Here is a 15,763-nt window from a genome sequence, read left to right on the forward strand (position 1 = left end):
ACTTGTTATAATATGTAATGTTTATTTTCTGGGAAAAGTGAACTATTACCTGAGCCTGAATGACTCAGTACAATAGACAATAGTGAATCTTTACTTGTATTTGTTTCTCACAATTAGTAAGTCATAACCATAGGGGAGTGTGGGATAGCTTTCTAGAATCTTCCAAGGGGATTTGACCAAGGAACTTGTATTATAGAAGTCAACAGACCAACATCATACTGTTAATAGTGTGGGATCAGTTTATGCTCTATATGGTAATTTGTCATGAGCATGGCTGGCTAGAGTCCTCAGGTTCTTACATGAAGATAGTGTTGAGACATTCAGCATCTCTTCCCCCATTCTCTTCTGTACTTGTCTGTGTATTAATACATGCTTCATATTTTTCTTAATCGTGAGCTTGTATTATAGCCTATATTTAACTAAATGTGCTTTGTGTTTTTATATTTCTTCTCTCCCTATTTCTCTCCACCCCATGTCTACCTTGCTACAGGTTCTGAACCTGTTTCTGGCTTTACTGTTGAGTTCATTTAGCTCAGACAATCTTACTGCAATTGATGAAGACACCGATGCAAACAATCTCCAGATTGCAGTGGCCAGAATTAAAAAAGGAATAAATTATGTGAAACAGACCGTACGTGAATTTATTCTGAAAGCATTTTCCAAAAAGCCAAAGAGTTCCAAGGATGCAACAAAAGCAGGACATCCAAACAACAAAAAGGAAAACTATATCTCAAACCGTACACTTGCTGAGATGAGCAGAGATCAAAATTTCTACAAGGAGAGAGACAAACCCAGTGCTTTTGGAAGTAATATAGACAAAACCTTGATGGAAGAGAATGATTATCAATCATTTATTCATAACCCCAGCCTCACAGTGACAGTGCCAATTGCACCTGGAGAGTCTGATTTGGAAAATATGAATACTGAAGAACTTAGCAGTGATTCAGATAGTGATTACAGCAAAGAGGTAAGGTTGATTTATATCTATTGCTTCATATTATTAACTTATATGTGATGAATCAAATTTTCATATGCTGTTATCTCAGTTCTTTCTAAGAGTTTGTGTATGTTGACTAAGAGAACTTCCTGATGGGTCATTTGATAAAGTTTTCTTCTACTCTTAGTAATTGATCTTGCTTAGCTACATTTGAATCTTCCCATCCTTCATTCCATGGTGGTCAGCAGTCATGAAGTCACACAATGTCCTTCCTCAGTCCATGGAATCCACCTGTCTCCTCCATCGCCATTACCTTTGCACTTATTACCTGACTAAACATTGTAAGTGGAGTCACAGCTAGTCTCCCTGTCCATCTTCCATCTACTCTAGTTTATTTATTTATTTATTTATTTATTAAATTAAGGACAAATCAATCTTAATAATGTTACTGCTTCATAGAGTCATACATTTTTCTGAAATATCCTAGAACATATTGTGTGTAAAACCTTCACAAAAGTGCCCCAAACAGTGTTTATCAATGGTGTCTCGCTGTTCACATGGGAAATCATGACCTCTGCCAAAGAGGTTTCCTTCCAAGCCATAAATGCATTCCACCTGTGTGCCTTTGCTTATGATTTTCCTCTGTGGCCCAAATCCTGTAGCTTTAAAAGTGCAGTGTGTGAATTATTCAGCTATAAAATTATTAGTACTTAACTCTAAGCTTATACTATGTGCAAATTGCTCCAAGCAGTCAAGTGTTACATCAATCTTAACCTCTGCACAAGTGGGTAAAATCTCTCATTTTCAATCTTGCATGATCATACACTGAGTCCTATATTTATTATTTGATTTAGAATTAAATTCATTTTGGTGAAATTATAGGACACATCAAATAGCAGTATAAACTGGGAACAGGAACTTCTTTCAAAGTGTTTTTATATATTCTTTCCTCTATTTAACCTGTGTATTTCTATGTAAGTCAAGATATGTGCTAAATTATATTTTTATTTCTGTGAGTGTCAATAATCATAAGTGAATGTCATCACTAATTATCATTTGAAAATGATTTTCTATAGCTCTTGTCTGAAAATAATTTTTCTTTATGTATGTCATGTTAGAAATTTTTCAACAGATACTATGCAACTGTTATCTGTTTAATCTTATTCAGACTTGTCTTCCATAAATTTTTGTGTATTTAAAATAAGGTTATGTGGAATAATCATGACTCCTACATATGATCTATATGAGTGCATACATATATGCATAAATAGATCCACCATCATATTATAGAAAATTTTTATTTATTTTATTTATTTATTTATTTATTTTTGATTTTCGAGGTAGGGTCTTACTCCAGCCCAGGCTGACCTGGAATTCACTATGGAGTCTCAGGGTGGCCTCGAACTCACGGCAATCCTCCTACCTCTGCCTCCCGAGTGCTGGGATTAAAGGTGTGCGCCACCACGCCCGGCTTAGAAAATTTTTAATACCTGCTTGCCAAGAGAATAAATAGTTAAATAGGTGTATTATGAACATATATATCTCCAAATTAAAAAAAAGTTTCTTTCCAATGGCCAAGTAAGAAAGAAAATCCTTTGTACATTTTTCAAACCCTCTCTATTGAATAAGTAATTCTCAAAAAATGTGCTCTCAGTATAAATTAGAAAATTCAATTGCATAAACAATTTTTCAGCAGCATGCGTCTGAACTTAGTCTCAGACAGAAAGAGCAACTACCTGACTGATCTGTTTTTTTTCATAACAAAGATTAAAGTTATAAGGTCTCTATTGCCTAGCAGACAATTGCTTTCTAAAATAAGCCTGACATTCTAGGTGTTAGACAGTTTTACAATGTGGAGAAGGTCAAGCAAAGATTGTGAAGTCACTTATTAACTTGTGGGAAGATTGCTTTTTCACTTGTCTCATTTTATGTGGCTTAAAGTTGGCCTAAAGTGGTTGACCTTAGCCACTGATAAAATCCTTATTCTGAGTGTACATAATTATAACATTTTAACCAGAATTTTATTGATCTTTAAATTTATTACTTAATTTTCTAACTAAAACAACAGATTTACTAACAGGAAATGATATTGTCTGTACTTGCAAAGCTAGTGTAAGACAGAGCACCAGTTCCACTATTGAAGCTCATAGTTCAGTGGTATTTCTGCCACCTTACTCCCATCTTGTCTAAAAATATAAGTTTCCATTGTGTTAGTACCCAATTTGTTTCCCCTGAGTTCCAGGACCATCTGTCTGAAGAGCAAGCTTATTCACTGCGCTCTTTAAAAGGTCACAGTATCTTAAGGACCAGCCATCTTTGATTAATTCATTCTTAAAATATTTGGTAGCATTTTTGGTACATATTTTAAACATATTATTTGACTATCCATAAAGTTATTTGCCACCCACTCCATCAGTATTTTAAAAATGACAGTTTTGGTCCGTATCAGCTGAGCTGTCCAAAGACCAGGTGACACTGGCACTGTAATCTTCTTGCTTATTATCTGTTTCTTTCTTCTGAACAGCACAGTCATATGCTCAAAATCATGCATTCTTTTTCTCTTACAGTTCTGTATTCAGCACAGAATACAGGAGTGTGTGGCTACCTTGGGAGATTTAGTAACAAACTCATGAGCTAGTATTTTTAAATCGCTAAGCATAGCATAAGAGACAGTAAGCCCTCAAAACATGAGCTATCTTATCAATGAATTCATAATCAGTGCTATCAACTAAGAAGTCAGTTATTTCCAGGCATGGTAGCACATGCCTATAACCATATCACTTAGGAGGCTGTCAAAGGTTTGTCAGCAGCTCGTGGCCTACCTGGAACATATGATGAGACATTATCTCTCTGTTCTATCTATCTATCTTTGACATACCTATCTATCATCTATCTATCATACTCTTTCTATCCCTCTCCCACACACATCCACAAAAAAATACAGGTCACTGCCTGCCAGGTGTGGTGACATGTACCTTTCTTTAATCCCAGCACTTGGGAGACTGAGGTCAGAGAATCACTGTGAGTTCAAGGCAAACCTGGGATTGGGACTACAGAGTGTGTTCCAGGTCAGCCTGGGCTACTGTAAGACCCTACCTTGAAAATCGATGTCTATACACACACACACACACATATCTGTGCAATTAGCACCGACATAAAATTATGGTCTGATAACTTGACCTTTTGTGGCATGAAAAATTTTCTATTTGATAACTTGCCCTTTTTTTTGCATGAGAAATATTCTATTACCTATCTTGAAGTCTGTCATTTTTTTTTTTTTTTTTTTTTTTTTTTGGTTTTTCGAGATAGGGTCTGACTCTGGTCCAGGCTGACCTGGAATTCACTATGGAGTCTCAGGGTGGCCTCGAACTCTCGGCGATCCTCCTACCTCTGCCTCCCGAGTGCTGGGATTAAAGGCGTGCGCCACCACACCCGGCCAAGTCTGTCATCTTTGACTATGTTCCAGCAAACTCAACAATATACTGATAGTGTACAATCAAGATTCAAGATCTAGTTTATGAAGTGTTAAATATCTCCAAAGTATTGAGCTATGGTAATCTGTGAAGTTCTGTGAATCTCTATGTCGGGTCTATTGTTTCAATTTTTTTGTTTTAAAATGTTCCCGCTATGATGTTCGACTTTTTGTTTTCATTTTTAATTAAGACAGTAAGAAATGCAATTTTTCTTATCTAAAGTATGTCTCACTTTTTCATACAAATCTTCCTTGCTCTAGTTCCCATAATCTTCAGCTCCTACTTCAATTTCCAGATTCTCAAAATGCTTATTTTTTTTTCCCTTGGTATTATTCTTCATTTTCCATCCTTAAATACTTTGAACTAGTGATTGTCACATTCCCAATGAAATTTAATGAGCCCAAAAATCAGATATCAATTATCTCAGAAGAGGAATTCAGTTCGATGCTACTACATGTTTCATCTGTTACCTGTTTAAGGACTTGCACTTTGAGCAAAGAGACACACCATCCGTAACTCTTGACATTTCTCCCTCTTTGCCTTTCCCCCTTTTAAAATTCATCTCTTAATAATCTTCCCTCTATTTCCCGGTGTACTTCAGATCTTTCCATCATCAGCCCTCACATAAACAGTTTACCTTATTCAGACAGTGAAGTGAATATTCTAGAGACAAGTCAAAATATTTTAGAATTAAAACAGCTTTCTAGAAAATGGACAAAGAATGAGTTCAAATAAAGTGTTTTGTAAAATGTCCTAGACAGTTCTGAGTAAACCACTGACACATTTCTCTGAGGATACAGTTCACTTCACTGAGTCAGAAAAAATATATTGACATTTCAAATGTGCTCAAGAAAATAAAACTGTCACTGCTTCTCATAATGTAGACATTGGATTGATGGACCTTAGTCAGCCTCCTCCTGAGGGCCAATGAACCCTGTAAGCGCCTGGTGAACAAGAACAGACTTACAGACTTCTCCCATTAGCACTGAAGTGCTTCCTCATTACAAGCTTCAAATGAAGCATGAAGTGCATCCATTCACTCCATCAATATTTATTGCATTTTACTATGTTTCCAGCACAGTACTGAGTAGCTGAGGGAGAAAAACACCTACCCTTACTCAACTGGAAAAAAAAAAGTGGAATGTCTGGCTTAACTTTTATATTAAAATACAAAGAGCTCAGGATGAGGATGTATTAGGTCATGTACTATCTTAAGTGGTTTTCTAGAGCTTAAGAAACAAATTTCATGGCTCAAAACAACAGTAACAGTTATATCAAAGTACTTGAGGCTGGAGGGTCACCCTGTCTCTGAAAACATTATGGAAGACTCTTCCCTTGATTCTTCCAAATTTCTGGTCGTTGCTGACAATCCTTACACCTTGCAGGTGCATGCTGCCATCTTCACTGTGGTGTTCCCTCTGAACATCTGTCTTCTCCTCTCCTTTTAAGGTAGCTGCTCTAGTCAGTTCCAAGCTGCTGGCACATACATCCAAAGGAGGCATAGTTTAGGGGAAGGAGGGATTTATTTCAAGTTCACAGATCCAGGGCAGAGAAGTTCCTTCAGTGGTGAAAGAAACTGTTTCCAGAATAAACCAAACAGCCAACAAAAAACAAAAGCAGCAAGAGGGGAACCATCAGCAAATAGGACACAATCAAAGCTCAAACCTCTCTGCATACTCTGCACACCTTTGGGCTGTAATCTGATCTGCCCCCAAACACACCTTAGGGCTGAACCCCACGATCTTCTCCCAGTGACACCTCCTCCAGCCAGGCAGCTGGAGGCCCAAATTACAAACCTGACTGAAACATTTGAGTCTGTGGGGGACAGACATTCAAACTGCCAACAGAAGGAGTTGTATTGGTTAGATCCAAAATAATGTCCCCATCTGAAGATGACTACATATCTTTAAAGCCCCTCCTTCCAAATAAGGACCCATGAAAGGTACCAGAGTTAGGACTAGAAATATCTTTTGGGGATAGAGCCACTTCATGAAAAGGCTTAAAGAAGGAATGAACAGCGATTCCATTAGAAATATAGAGAAGGGAAGTTACAGAATATACATGGATACATCTCAGTTTTCTGAGCTGCTTGAGGTACATCCAAATGAAGCTGAACATTCAGTCTAAAGGAAAGAAGAGAGGTTAAAGGGGCAGGGAGGTTTGAATTGTTTGTGATACATTATGATCATCGTGGGATTGTTCATAGAGATATATCTGTATGTAGGAGACTTAATGAATAATGTTCTCAGAAATAACACCTGACAGCTACAAGAAATAAGATATGTGACATTATTGAGAAGAGGGAGCTGTTGAGCGCCTGCAATGGCTACAGATGTCTTGGCTGAGCCCATAGCACTTCTAGTGCTAAGAATATACTCTGGAGTGGTCTCAAGTTGAAGAATATGGTCAGGCAAACACCAGACCAGTGACAGTCTGCAGGTTCTCCTTCTTCCTTTCCATCAGTGGGACACAACTTTGGGCAAAGCAGCTTCCACAGAGGAACTTAACATTGAGCCCTCAGCAGACAGTACTTCTAGAAGGTAGAAAAATAAGTTGAGTGGCTCAACTGTGATTGATATCTGGACAATATTCTATAGTAACTACAATTCCACAGTGGCTCTAGGAAACAAGAGGATCCACAAAAGCAGATGGATAAAAAGAAAGGAACAAACACACACACTCCAGTGGGCAAAATATATGTGTATGTATGTATGTATATATGTATGTATGTATGTATGTATGTATGTATGTATGTATGTATGTATATCACAGGCCATAGATAGAAAGGCAAGAGATTGAGTTCATATATCTTTATTTTCTGTTACTCCTCTGAACTGGAGCAATTCAGAATCAATTTTTTTACAATGGAATTGCACATTTGCTGATTCATCTGTGGTCCTAAAATTCTACTCTTTTTTTTTTGTTTGGTTTTGTTTTGTTTTGTTTTGTTTTTGTTTTGAATCAAATTTATTTTCTTTTTTTTTTAATTTTTATTAACATTTTCCATGATTATAAAATATATCCCATGGTAATTCCCTCCCTCCCCACCCCCACACTTTCCCGTTTGAATTTCCATTCTCCATCATATTACCTCCCCATTACAATCATTGTAATTACATATATACAATATCAACCTATAAAATTCTACTCTTAATTGGACTTCTTACCCATTTTTCATGCTAGTTTACTGGGTTATATTCTACTTTAACAATAATTCTTTATCATCATATTTTGTGTGCTTAAATTTGTTTTATTAAACTGCTTTATTCCCTTATGTAGTAAACTGATTTTTACTTCGCAAATATATTTCTTTCACAACACAGCTCTTTCAACTTCATTCATTTTGTATTACTTGTCGATATTTATAGTTTACATATTTACATTTATGTGCATATCTATTTGAACAAAGTATAATGGTGCCTTATAATAAAGCATCCCTATATTTATAGAAATTATTGATAAATATGTCAACCTCTCACAGCCCTTGTGGTTACTGCTGGGCACATGTTCTCATGCTTAGGTAACTATCAGGTTCTTAATGGCATTAATCCTTGTTCTGCCTTTTTGACTTCACAATGACACTGGTAATGTGAATCAAAAGAATCACTAAACTCAAGGTCCTTTCTCTTCCTAGCCTATTACCTAATGATAGGAAAACATTAATTTAGCTTCACTTATTTTACACTAAGACATATTGCTTTTCTTCCAGTATTATGTCCTCTTAGAGAAATATGTTAAGTAGACTTGATGTGTTATTAATATATTATTTTCCTTTCATGCTATATGGATAATATATGCTATATTAGAGTATGCTTACTGCAACACTAAGGCACTTCTGTTCAGAGCCTAGTTATTTGAGTAAATCTGCCTTCAAGAATATATGAACAATTCCCATATATGCAACTTTTGCATTTTGTTTATATTTTTGTCCTGCATACATCAGGATTTTGTTTTCTGTTCTGCCAGGTATAAAGTATGGCTTTCTTATGTCTTAATAGTATGACCAGAGATGACTAATATAATATACTTTATAACCAATTTCCAGCAGGAAAGATAAGAAGTAGAAATATGTAAAAGTGTTGCTTGTCACACTTGCCTAAAGAAAGCTATTTCTTTCAAAAAACCTTAGTTGCATCTTACTAACAAGGACAGAAAGATATGGCCATCACTAATTAAGAGTTGGGATGGAAGTATCAGGACATTTTTCTGGACACATTTTCATCTCACATAGGAGTTGAACTCTCTTAGTAAAATGTATGTAGTATCTGATATTTTTATTATTTTTACTATTTTTGATATTTCTGGTATCACTTTTATGAAAAGTAATATCCTTATGAAATATTTATTATTCCTTTATAAAAACATCAAAAGGGGCTAGAGAGATGGTTTAGCAGTTAAGGTGCTTGCCTATGAAGCCTAAGGACCCAGGTTCAATTCCCCAGAACCCACATAAGCCAGATGCACAAGGTGGCATAAGCATATGGAGTTCTTTTGCAGTGGCTAGAGTCCCTGGCATGTCTATCCTCTCTCTCTTACCCGCCTCTCCCTCTCTCTGTCAAAAACTAGATAAACTTTAAAAAATCAAAAGCTCAATAAGGTGCTAATATGTTTTAACAGACATACATATTGGACATAAATTGGGGAAAATATATTCTATTATAATGTCTTATGTTGTAATCATGCAATATAAAATTACCAAGAAACAAAAGTAATTTTATTCATTGAACTAGGAAAAAATATACAAAAATAGGGATATGTGAAGTTGAACAATAAAATCTGCAAACATTCAACCAGTTTTCATTTTACAAAGTAGCTTTATGCATTTCAATAAAACATGAAGTCAAAAATGTCAAACATGAACTTAATCCTACAAGTATTATGCTCATTACTTAATCGCCTAAATACCAGTTAATTGGCTATAATTATTTCATTCATTTCTTGTATTCATTTTTCTATAGTAGAAACTAGATTAAACTTTTCTATTACTATATACTTAGCAAATTTATTATAATTATAGACATAGAGCTCTATTTCCTAAATTATAATCATTAAGCACATTTGGCCTCTTATACATATTTGGTTTTCAAATTAATACATGAAGATGTCATGTACTTAAATGTAAATAGCAAAAACTAATTGATGTTAAGAATTTTATTATGTAATAGCAGTCCCTTGTCTCATTTCAAGGTCTTTAGCATTCCACTGAGAATTTCCTAAATAAGGGAGGTTGTCTGGCTGAAAGCACATGAAAAGAAGTAGAACTGAGCCACACTGAAGTATGGAGATAAATTCACTTAGCAAGTATGGTGCAGAAGGAAATCTCAGGCAGAGGAACAAGCACTCAATGTTCACTGATTCACTCTTCCATTTACCCATCCACTGATTCATGTGTTTACCGGATACATTCATTGTATTAATTTTAAAAAGTTAACTATTTATGGTTATGATCCTTTTAGTATAATGTTATTAATTGTATTGTTATTCCAGAATATGTATTATATTATATTGTATATTATATTATAATTAGTTTTATAAATTTGGCAGGTATATTAAACTTTTATTGGCTTTTTTCCTAAGAAAGATAATTACTTCCCTTCATCAAAAGTAAAGTTTAGATATTTTTCTTATTATTGAACTTTATAAAAAAAATTATCTTTGGGTTGCAGAGATGGCTTAGCAGTTAAGTGCTTGCCTGTGAAGTCTAAGGACTCCAGCTCAAATCCCCAGAACCCACATTAGCCAGATGCACAAGGGGGCGCACTTGCTGGAGTTCATTTGCAGTGACTGGAGGTCTCTCTCTCTCTCTCTGCCTCTTTCTCTCTGTCTGTTACAATCAAATAAATAAATAAAAGTAACAAAAAAATCATCTTTAATTTGTTTTACAGATATGCACTAGCGTTGGCATATTTTCAGTTTATTCATTCCAGTTATGTTTTGAGGAGACGCTAGCTTTAGATCCTATCTTTTATGATTCCTTAAAACCATCGTTACTTTTCTATAGAATTTTACTCAGATCAATTCTTTTCTACAGGTTGGTTCCAAACTCTGAAAAAGCCCTTCATCTTTAGTGTGTTCATTTGCCTAAAAACAATGAAATATTTGTTTGATATACTTAGACTAACCTTTCTTATTCCTGTTTTGAGGGATTTGGAACTCTCACTTTACTGCAATGATGTTTGAACACTCAAAATTAAGCAAACATGATAGCTCAAAGCAGATGACAAAATACCAACCATAGAATATATCTTTTTAAAGGATATGCGTTTAATGTTACCTGATTCCCATCATGTAGTACTTGTTTGTGACTATTGATTGTATTGAAGGGCAAACTGCATAAACTTTGCTTAGCATATTGTAGAGTTTAAATTCATTTGCTAAGTAACAGAATTACATAACTGGCTATTTTTAAATCTATGTTGCATGAAATATAATGAATTTACTGTCTTTTAAATGTAGTACTTAACATGGTATGTAGCATTTATTCTCAAATAGATAATAAATTTCAAATTGCAGGTACTTGATGCTGTACACGGTGTAGGTCACAGTTTCCTATTTCAACTACTGCTTTTACAAACTGTGGAAGCTAATTTTCTCACTTCTCACAGGAGTAAAATCACAGAGGATCAATCAAGGATGCAGCTCTGTGCTTTATCCAGGCAGAGACATATGTGACCACTTTCACACAGGTTACCTAAAAAAGTCATACATATATGATATTTTTCAATGTCTTGCATGCTGTTCAGCTATAAAATCTGCCTGATCCATTGCAAGAAAGTAGCTGTATATATAATTGTTCCATGACCAATTGACATCACAGCATGTCACTGGGGTGATTCCATCGTTTTGTGACTTTTTTGATGACTTTTTGGTCTATCTTTCATGTCGTTGATGATTGATTTCAAATGCATGACATATGTAATTTTAATGGATGGATTATAAAAGTAAGATACAGTAAAAAAAAGCCATTTAATCAATATTTAATATGAAAACATTTATCAAAATTAAACTGAATAGATTAAAATGCTATCAAACATTAATTTTGTGGGAGAGAAATTTTATTTATAAACATAAAATCTCGAAGGCTGGAAAGGATTCTCATTTTTCTAGCTCTATATTCACAGATGAGGAAAGTGAAATTCATATAGCATTCACCTGCTTTTCGTAGTACCCATCTAGAAAGTTTGTGACTGATCCAAAGTTCCCAACTTCCAGAACTAAACTTTGCGTACATTTTGAAATGATTTTAGAACAGTGATTACCAGGGTCTTATTTTTCTAACCAATTTAACCATTTAAATTTGATTGCATTTGCTCATAAATCAATAATAAGTAAAATTAATAACCTCTGCATAAGTAGTAAATGGTCAAAATGTTTCATTGGATAGCAGAAGTAAGATTACTCATAGATGAGCACAGGTTTCTGATTATATGCATAGAGCTGCCTCTGTGCACTATGTTTAAAGGAGACATTATAAAGTGAGCACCACATCCATGTCAGTAAGATAACACTTTTTCTAAGATTGGGAACTGTAATGTGGGATTCTTTAATATTGCTTGAAAGTATGAAAGAAGGATCTACTACACAGGAATAGATTAATATTTTGTTTTAATTTTAGTTTATCTTTTTGAATTACCAAATTCTAATAGTTATATGTATTTACTTGTAGAGAGAAACCAATACTAAGAATCTTGCCTTTTTTATAATCCAGTTCATATTTTAAATTTCTCCATTATTGTTGAAGTGTTTGTATTATTTGTTATCCATTGTGCAATGAGGAAAGCAAAGCTTTATCTTGAAGTTGTCATACATTAGGACAAAAATGCTAACCATTTACATTGAAATAAACAACAATGCTTTAGTGTTCAATGTACTTGAAGTTAATGTTAAAATGCCCTCAAATAAATATTTTTTTTCTATTTTAAATTGTTAGTAATGAATTTGGGATATTCTGAAAGAGAACTATTTCAAAATGTAAACTTCCTTCTATTAGATCCTAAGTAAACAAATAGACAAAAGCACATAACATTTGAGAAGGCTGTTTTCAGAAATATATGTACATATCTGTATGTATATACATATGGATAGTGTATATATATGATGAAAATTCATAAATAAGTGTTCTTTTACCAAAATATTATAAAAGCTGAGTTTCATGTTAAGAAATTACCATTTCTTCAATAAAATAAAATCTGCAGAGTTAATTTGTGAAGAATGATTTGAAATATAGTATTTGAGTTCTTTGTAGAATCTAGATATTAGACCTTTGTCCGTGGTATAGCTGGCAAAAATTTTCTCCCATTCTGTGGATAATCTATTGGCTCTGCTTAGGGTATGTTTGTGCAAAAGTTTTTTTGGTTTCATGAGATGCATTGCTTGAGAGAGTGTTTAATTCCCTGGGCTACTGCGGTATCATTCAGGAAGTCTTTCTGCATTTCTATATTGTGGAGAGTTCCTCCTACTTTTTCTTTCAGTACTTAAAGAGTTTCAGGTCTTATATTGATGTCTTTAATCCACTTGGAGTTAATTTTTGTTTATGGTGAGATGAGTGGCTCTAATTTCATGTTTTCTACATGTGGTTATCCAACTTGTCCAGCACACTAATTTTGAAGATGCTGTCTTTTCTCCTATCTATGTAATTATTTGGCCTAAGATCTAGCTCTTTAAATCTGTTCCATTTGTCTATATTTCTATTTTTACACTAGTACCATGCTGGTTTTTGATAATATATGTTTGTAGTATAACTTTAAATCAGCTGTGGTAATACCACCAGAGGTGTTTTTTGTCATTGTTGTTGTTTTTGCTGAGGATATGTTTGGATATGTGATGCCTGCTGCCATTGCATATGAATTTTGAGATCATTTTTTCTATCTCTGTGAAGAATGATGCTGGAATTTTTATTGGTATTGCATTAAATCTGTATATTGCTTTTGGTAGAATTGCCAATTTCACAATATTACTTCTACCTCAAGATCATGGGAGACCTTTCCATCTTCTCAAGTCCTCCTCAGTTTCTTTCTTGAGTGTTTTCATTGTATAGGTCTTTCACTTTCTTGGTCAGTGTTACTCCAAGGTTTTTAATTTTTTGTGACTATTGAAAATGGGACAGCCCTGCTGATTTCTTTTTTCTGTGTATCTGTCCTTTGTATGAGCTGGAGAGATGGATTAGAGGTTAAGGTACTTGCCTGTGAAGCCTAAGACCCGGGTTCAATTTGTGTGTTGATTTTGTATCCTGCCACTTTGCTGAAAGAATTAATCACCTTTAGAAATTTTGAGATGGAGACTGTTGGGTCACTTATGTACAGGATTTGATAAAAGCTGCCTACACGAAGATTAGCAGAGGCATATTTTGTTCATATTAAATACATATTTTATAATGCATTTTAAATATTTGAAACCATATGTTGAAAAGTTGATAATTAGTCTTCTGGCCACCCTTTATTTATAGAACAATGAAAACATTCAAAGGTAATGACAGGTTTTTTTTTCAATTTGTTTTACAATTCTGAACTAAATGAAATACAAGATTAAATCTTAGAAACTACAGTTGGATCACGCTTTCTGCTTTCATCATTGTTTACATGAAATTCTGGATTATCCACATATTATGATTTTCAGGAGATGAAGTAGCAGCAATGTTTGTTTCTAACGTTTTTAGAATACTTTTGTTTTGCATCACAGTAGTTTAGCTATTTAATGATCAATGCTCTTCAAACAGTCTGCAGAGCATTCTTTGATGCAGCCCAGAAGCCATGTATGTGGATGATTATCATGGTGAAGTCCCTTTTCCTTTTAGTTAGGAGACTCCAAGACTATAGCAGAAAATTTTGACAAGAAATAGATCATCTTCAAACTCCTATGTTGTCAAACCATGTTGCTTCTCTGTGTTCTTGCCATTTAGCTGCAACAGTTGTTATATTATTGGATAAAAAATACTTTAGGTAGAGGAGTCTAGAAAGATCAAGAACTAAATTAAATCACCGGCCACTAGCCTCATTATTGCTTTAGCAACTAAAACTCCATGACATATTGGCCTTGTAATGGGGGAAGGGATAGCTAAGTGCATCTCCTTCTGAATTTACAGCTATTTTCCAAGAGCAAAAGTTGCTCATAATTAAAATGGGAGCCAACATTTTACTGTAATTTAAATGTACACTAAAAGTGTTCTGCTATGTTAATGGAAGTAACATGGAAATCTAGACAATTCTACTGATTTTTCCATTGATTAGGAATATATAGAGTAGTGTTTGCCTTACAACATCAGTTTTTAATAAACCATAATCTTGGGAAATTTCTGACAGGTCAGAAGAAGATTGAAGTTTTAGAAAACAAAAGTCAAAGAAACTCAGGCCTGGAAAGACAGATGAGTGGATAAAGTGCTTCTGGGCACAATCATGAGGAGCTGAGTTCAGATCCTTGGCCACCACAGAAAATACTCGGTGTGGTGGCAGGTGTTCCTGTAATCCCTAGACAAATGGTGTACTCTGGGCTTAGTGAGAGATGCTGTCTCAAAAATGTAAGGTCAGGAGTGATTGAGAAATAACCCCAGTGTTGATCTCTGGCCTCTACATGCACATGCTTCCAGACATATTCCCACACATGCACATACACATGCATGTACACCATACACACAAAATGGATCTAAATGCCATTGTACTTAGGATGAACAGCCCAAGTAGTGCTATCATTAAAGACTTATTATGGTAGCCGGGCGTGGTGGTGCATACCTTTAATCCCAGCACTCGGAAGTCAGAGGTAGGAGGATCGCTGAGAGTTTGAGGCCACCCTGAGAATACATAGTGAATTCCAGGTCATCCTGAGCTAGAGTGAGACCCTACCTTAGAAAACCAAAAAAATAAAAAATAAATAAAGACTTATTATTATTATTAAAGACTGTAGAGAAACTCATGTTGGCTTTTCTGTAGAAGGCACATTTCTATATTTCAAAAAGATCTTAAAACATAGATAAAATTTACTCAGAGTCTACAACAAAGAACCAACTATCACAAAATAAAATGGTGAATTCAGGAAATATTGTAATCTTGTTACTCATGCAAACAGGAAACTGTGTAACTTTTGCCCTAAAGTCCTAGGATCCTTTATTCGGAACTTTACTGTTTTACTCCTTAACTGTTCAGGAAGTCCTTTAATGATACGAATTATGCAATTAGACTGCTAGTTGAAAGATGAAGGATACTAGTTAAATTTAATAAAAGTCGTGCCTTGCTGATTGCCACATGATGGAACGGAGTTTACAAATACACCTCCTTTGGTTTTTCTGCTCTACTTCCTGGTTCTTCTTTGACTCCTTTATCTCTACCTTCTTGCTCTCAAACATGTGTCATTGCTTTGATGC

At 34.7% G+C, this 15,763-nt stretch overlaps 1 protein-coding gene across 5 annotated transcripts in view; it reads left to right on the forward strand.

Moving 5' to 3' along the window:
- The window catches only part of Scn9a (sodium voltage-gated channel alpha subunit 9), a 165,220-nt gene that overhangs the window by 107,322 nt on the left and 42,135 nt on the right, over positions 1-15,763 (forward strand). For all 5 annotated transcript variants that reach the window (XM_045147273.1, XM_045147275.1, XM_045147274.1 and 2 more), the window contains one exon: positions 491-967. In XM_045147273.1, the coding sequence (XP_045003208.1) occupies positions 491-967 (477 nt within the window). The remainder of the gene's footprint in view (positions 1-490; positions 968-15,763) is intronic.

Source organism: Jaculus jaculus, chromosome 4 (genome assembly GCF_020740685.1).
Source record: "Jaculus jaculus isolate mJacJac1 chromosome 4, mJacJac1.mat.Y.cur, whole genome shotgun sequence".
Classification (NCBI taxonomy): Eukaryota; Metazoa; Chordata; class Mammalia; order Rodentia; family Dipodidae; genus Jaculus; species Jaculus jaculus.